General features: G+C 35.8%; 1 protein-coding gene across 1 annotated transcript; it reads left to right on the top strand.

Annotated features, from left to right (window-relative positions):
- Window positions 1-440: 440 nt before the first annotated feature.
- LOC117119953 lies at window positions 441-3319 on the top strand. The gene is made up of 4 exons (XM_033264928.1): window positions 441-549; window positions 1181-1484; window positions 2455-2672; window positions 2931-3319. The coding sequence occupies exons 1-4, from the start codon at window positions 519-521 to the stop codon at window positions 3131-3133; spliced, it is 756 nt and encodes a 251-aa protein (XP_033120819.1). The 5' UTR covers window positions 441-518; the 3' UTR covers window positions 3134-3319.
- Window positions 3320-6782: the final 3463 nt, after the last annotated feature.

Below are 6782 nucleotides of genomic sequence, written 5' to 3'. Positions count from 1 at the left end.
ATATAAACTTCTAGGGTGGGTTACAAGAAGGGGCTACTAATAGAGTAATGGGTTATTATTGGAAGTTTTATGGTAATCCTAGAAAAGATGAAGATTTAGACATCATGACTCATAATTTGATTAGAATTTTGTGTCCATTTATTTACACAATTGAAAATTTAAATTAGATGGAAGAAAAACATCTCACTTTCATGTTTACAGAAGATAATATATATAAATCACCAAACTGCTACAAATACATGATGATGGAAAGGAGAGGCCGATCATGTACTGATGCTCAGCGTGAATGCGAACAAATAGGCGGCAACATCACAGTAATAAACAGCTTCGACGAGTACGTGCAGTTGACAGAAAATCTGCTATATATCCTAAAAATCTTTCAAGATATTGCATTTAATGTTCATGTGCAAAACCCGCCTCGCGATGACATAATTATGGGATGCGCAACAATTACAGTATGGGATTCAATAATTATTGATAATGTGAACATTACAAATATCGATTGCGCCACAACTCGTATGGTAGACACCATCGTTTGCGAGGTCACGGGTAAGTAATGCCATCGGTGTAGAGGGGGAGAGGTGGGTAAATTTGAAGGAGGAGGTTGAAACAACGTAATATTACTTCTCATATGTTCATTTATGCTAGAATTCAAATTTTGTAATTTCTTTTACAAATTATAGACTACACAAGGATGGGATGCGTTGCCATTACAACTTTCAATAAAAAACAATGATATAACTAAATTGTACAAAAAAATATATCAAACAAGACATGAAAATTACCATACATAAACAGTAGTGTAGACATTAGAAATACCGACTGCAACGATGTTTTACTAGTTGGTTGTAAGGGTGGGGGTTGACAACCATTTTAGCCTACCTCTCAAGTAAAAGAATGTTTGCTTATTCAATTGTCACTTGTTTGTCACTTTCTTTTTTTAAATATTTGAAGAAACAATTATTCACACGTAAATAATAGACCATAATAAAACTGCACATGCTTATTTTTGTGTCCTTCAAGATACCGATATATTTCTGAGATGTTACACATTTTTACGTGATTTATGTGATGTATTTTTATTACTGTAATCGAACCTATATTAGATTCAAAGAAACAACAAAATCAAGCTAAACTGACATATAATAATGGTGTTTTCTTTTTTAAAATCATGTTATAGACGTGCATAGAGGAATATGTCCTGTGCCAGGGGCCACCGAAAAAATGCCAACATCAACAATACCGGTACACCAGACAAGTCATATTTGGCCCACCGCCACTCAATCTTTCGTTACAGAAAACACATCATCAGAATACACTTCAGTTGGATTTATGCATCCATCAAAGGAAACACTATCAGAAATGAAGGCAGTTCCTAACTTGTGGATTGTTGCTGCTATAGCGTCAAGTGTCGTTGTCACAATCGCAATCATTTTACTAAGTTACTTGTTAATCCGACGCAAGCAGAGAAGAACAAAACCAGGGTAATGATGCTATCACAGTACTCTGTTAGGATCTAAACGATTTTCATTTGGTTTGGTTATTTTTATGGTTATTGTTAATTAATAATTATGATTACGATTATGAATATCATTAACCCTTTCCATTGTCGTTGTCACTGTCAGTGTCTTTAGCGTTGGCGGAGTCACGGCATCGTCTTTGTCATCATCATCAACATCATTATTATAACCATTATTATTATTTAATTATTTATAGTATTAATATACTGTCATATGAATATTCATAATTATTATTATTGATATTATTCATATTAAATTGGCAAATAGGCCTATTCCCTTTGCATAAAATTAGTAGCAGTTTTGGCGCCAGGATTTTCCCGACTGGGGGTCCGAGGTCCCGGGGGGGGGGGTGGGGACGATGACCACGACGAAAAAAATCTCTCGAAAGTGTTCCAGTGGGCGAAGCCACCGACAAATATGACAATTTAGAATGCTTATTTAATAATCGTTTTTGGGGTATACTAATATGTAAAAATAAATGTATATATGTTTTTCTCCCAGACGAATTGTGGTTTTTCTACCCGACGGGGGAGGTGGGGGAGCTCTCCCCAAAGGGGCCCTGGCGCCACACATGATTAGTAGTATATTTAATAAAGTATTCCACTATCTAATAATAACAAAATCACTTATTTTTCACCACACCTTGTTGTAATATATTTTTGTAACATTAATTTATGTTTCATTATTAGGTGTAAGCTCATAGCGGGGGCCGTGCTTTCTAAATGGAATTGTTATATCATTATAGTAAATATTGTAGGATTTACTGAAATAATAAATTCAATACATCCTCATAAACTGAAATAGTAATAGAGGTAATTTAGTAATTTCGCAACATCTAATACCTATGATGTTACTGTATTATGAACAACACTGGACACCACCCTGGACCTTTTATTGGTCAAGCTTAACGCGTTGGTACTTTGTTTTTGTACAGATATGAAAAACCCGTAGATAAAGTTGTATATCAAGACTATGTAGCTGAAGATGTACACGAGTATGCGATACATAACGCTGTTGTCAAAAACCAGAAAACCACAGCTGACGAGGTTGTGTACCAGGATGTAAAAGGCAACAATGAATACCTGTACCATAATACAGCAGTTGAGGTGGTGTACCACGATACCGCAGTTGAAGTGGTATACCAGAATTCAGGTAGGCCTAAGCTGAAAGAAGGAGTTGGCAACAGGCCCAGAACCCTTTTTGGGTCATCTGTGTATTGGCCTATATATTATTGTGTAACAGTAATAAATAATCAAATACGTAGCTTTTGACTACAGAAACACTAATTTTTCCCCAAAAATTTGGCGGTTTATACTTGGAGTGATTCACTCAAAAATAATCCTACTCTTACTCCACACTAGATAGGTACTCGTTTATTTTGACATTCCATTATATGTTTTATCTTACCAGCCGTTGACAGAGGCAAACGAACTGGAAACCGAAAAGGAATTTCACATGCCATGGTTGGTGGTCAGACTTCTCCATCATGCAGTTCCAAATCATTTAGTCACAAAGACTCAGGTCGCTTCCAGAAAGTGTTCATTGGGAGTGAAGAAAGTGGGAAAGGAAGCGTGGTTCAGTTTAGCGAGGATTACAGTGAAATTGATGCGTAAGCACAATGAGAACATAAGCAAATAACCAAATTTTTATCCGCAGATAATTGGTTGAAATCAGCGGAATGTTTTGCTCATAGATGCTTTGTGGTTGATAATGCAATCACCAGCGTTTAATGAGTTGAAATGATATTAACTATACTTTAGTATAGCTTGACTCAATTAACTCAATTAAGACTATATCGTATTTAGGCTATGATGTTTGATTGATTTATCGGTTGTTTGATTAAATGTTAAACTAAGTTTTAAGTAAAAATCATTATGTTATCGTTTTATACTGGTATTTTTCTTCATTACTATGTAACTAAAACATATTTTGTAAATATAAAAAACCCATAAACAATGATTTCATAATAGAAAAAATTAAGAAGCAGTAAGACAATTAAAAAAAATAGTTTGCGTATAGATAATTGTGCATGGATGTGCCTTTATCGTATATAGGCTTTATTGTTATTTTTTCTTAATTACGTCACATCAACATCTGCCAGATATACATTATAATTTAAACTACAATACGTGTAGTATTGCAATGATTAACTTACAGAGTAGTTGAATGTAATGTATACACAATGTATCCGAGCTTCTGCAATATCACTACCTGTAAACACTAGGGGAAAACCCTACAAACCTATACTCAGGGATTACAAGAAATACACATTTCCGATAAGGTCGAAATTAATCATACTACATAGGTCTCTTGTTAACTCAAGATACCAACTAAATGTATTAGACAGTACAGACAAACATGGTTTTGTCTATTACAAAACATGTTTTGTATAGACTAACATGGTTTTGTCTTTTCAAAACACGTTTTGTACAGACGAACATGGTTTTGTCTTTTACAAAACATGTTTCGTGCAGACAAACATGCTTTTGTCTATTACAAGATAGACCTATGTTTTGTACAGACAAACATGGTTTTGTCTTTTAAAAAATATGTTTTGTAAAGACAGAATAACTTTCGTATATTACAAAACATGATGTATTTTCTACATTATTAGTAGACTCTAAAATCGAATAAATAAGCCTTTGAAACTCCTAAATTGTTAAAATTTTAGGGGGCTTCCACCCCTGGACTACTTTCGAAATCGAAGCTCGACCACGCCCACATTGCTTTCGTCAGGGAAATCTGACCCCTCGCCGGAGGCATCGGCCCCCTCGTCGGGGACCTCGCCCCCCCCCCCGTCGGGCAAATCCTGGCGCCACCCCTGAGAACAGGTAGTGTGTCGTTTGGCGCCCCGTACTCATTGCCGAAGACATGGATTCGATAGCTATGAAACAAAACGGATTAAGTGCTGTTATGTATCCGGTGCCGAATAAAAGCTCAAAAGGACGAAAAGAGCAAGTAGGCCTAAAGCAAGGTATATACGAAGCCGACGATACACTTAATGTACAGTACGCTGACATACAACAAGCGTCGCAGCAGTGTAGAAGAGAGCCAGACGGCGCGTCGCACGGTGCATCATATGAAAATGTAAACTCACATCTTCTCCAAGAAAAAAAACATGATTCCATTACCGATACTGACATTCATTCAGGCAAAGAAAATACTGGTAACGAATACAATGTTTCCTGTAAGGGATCGTCAACAAGATCATGACGACATCTACAATATGCTAAATAGCTGCAGTTCATTCTACGTCTGGAAAACACAACATGGGTTCAGCCAACGACTCTGGCAAGCTGAATGCTGGAGATCATATGCCGCCAAAAGACAATCGTATGTGGAGATTTATCGGTAAGGTGTGGGACTGTGTCGTCAGGTGAGGATAATGCTTATGACAAACTTCAGCTCAATACAGAACTTGGTGGAGCTTTAATAGATGACAACCAGTAGATCGTTCATTCATGTTCAAATGTACTTACATAAAAAGGAGGCTTTTCGAAGTTAAAGACAAAAGAAAGACAGATCTGCACCGAAACCACGACATGGTTAGTGAACATATCGCGCCCTTCCTCCAGCGCTCAAATTTCGTTCGGTTATGTCACTCCCGCCTCTGCCCTTTTTCCTCTAGCTTCCAACAAGAATGCACTCAAGACATTTTTGTTCGTCCCTCCTACCACCCCAGTTCTCTATTTCAGATGCGTTAGGCCGCAAGTTATCACGTATTCTGGGGCGTTGAGCCTAAGATATGTACTTATTCACCTAAGGTTTCACTGTACAATACAGGTAGGGGCCTATATCAAGAAAAACTATTAATACTATGTTATACCGTTGACATATTTATTTTTTACATTTAAATACAACTCTCTTTCATCAACTATATAAATATATTGCATATTCAATTAGAATCTTTTTAATTTTACATGAGTGCTCCAATTTCAATGGTGCAGGTAAGCCCTAGTCATAACTATTTTGTCATTTTGTGTTTTGTATTACATTTAAGGTTGGTTAGCAAGTCTACCCTATATTAATGTAACGAATTAGGAGCCTTGTTTCGTATTTCTATTTTTGGTCATTTCCACCAAATATTTTAGTAGGCCTATGTTTTTTCCTTTGTGTCTGGAAGTGACTGCATTTTTCCAGCGAGTGTTTGGGTGCCAAAAATAGCATGAATTATAACGCTGTAGCAAGGACAAAAGAGGGCGGCATAGTAACTGCGTACGAGTTGATACAAAGTGTAATTTATTTCTAATCTTTTACTTATAAAACGGCCCCTAAACCGTCGTATGATATACTTATATTGATTATATACTAATATTCCTTCATATTGTATTTTTCAAACATTTGATTTATATATTTTTTTTTCTCTTTCATCACGGCCATAAAGAAAACCAGCATATAAATAGTTAAGTTATATGATAAATAAAGCTTTACTACTAGGCCTACTATTTAATTAAATTTATCCATATTGATTGATTTTATATTTTGTCATTAAACATTTCATCATTGATAATATTACCTTCCTTTGTATTCTAATAATCTTGATCGTGTGTTCAAGGCAAATGACTTTTTTAAGAATGTATATATAGGCATATATATATATATATATATATATATTCCAATCTGCAGACAGTACCGTTTCGATGTTGTTAGATCTCATCAGTGCAGCTCAGGATTTCAAGAATGAAACACACGACAGACTCAAACATGGCTTGGGTCAGCCCTGTGTGACATGGTACACTGATTATGAATACAAGAGTGCACAAACCCAAAATGAGTGTGCTATGCAAATATATATGTATATACATAGGCCTATTCGAATAAATACCGTATTCAAATTGATACAAAGGGGATTCACATTATTGTCTTATTATATTGATGAGATAATAATCTTGACCTACAGCAAAAAGACAACACACTTCTGGCAGTATTAATAGAACTATACGATAAACATGATTTAAACATATCTGATAAAAACTCAAGGGGTAATGTCAAAGGTGGTGAAATAATGTCACAATTCTTTTTCTCACAAAATTCAAATCATCTGTTAGCCATAGTTTGATATTGAGCCTTCATTTCCTCTCGCCATGATGCTAGTATAATATCTATAGTCCCTGTGGTAAATCCTTTTGATTGTAAGCTTTTCCTGATACATAACATATGAGAATTCTTAGGTTCTTGTGTAGGGGGTGAGTCAGACCTGGCTGTGCTGGCATTACCAGGAAGTCTGATGCTGGTTGAAGCTGTGTCGGTGTTCCTTTTAGT

Source organism: Anneissia japonica, unplaced genomic scaffold, assembly GCF_011630105.1.
Source record: "Anneissia japonica isolate Jap-2015-1 unplaced genomic scaffold, ASM1163010v1 scaffold287920_len488460_cov166, whole genome shotgun sequence".
Lineage (NCBI taxonomy): Eukaryota > Metazoa > Echinodermata > Crinoidea > Comatulida > Comatulidae > Anneissia > Anneissia japonica.
Note: the sequence above shows the minus strand (reverse complement) of the source record. Positions and strands in the feature narration are given on the sequence as shown.

Bases quoted from the DNA above. Each gene is read 5' to 3' on its own strand.
- LOC117119953 (XM_033264928.1), top strand. From the start codon at position 519: ATGGTAGACACCATCGTTTGCGAGGTCACGG. The intron at 1,485-2,454 runs GTAATGATGCTA...GTTTTTGTACAG, and splicing joins CAGAGAAGAACAAAACCAGG to ATATGAAAAACCCGTAGATA. The intron at 2,673-2,930 runs GTAGGCCTAAGC...TTATCTTACCAG, and splicing joins AGTGGTATACCAGAATTCAG to CCGTTGACAGAGGCAAACGA.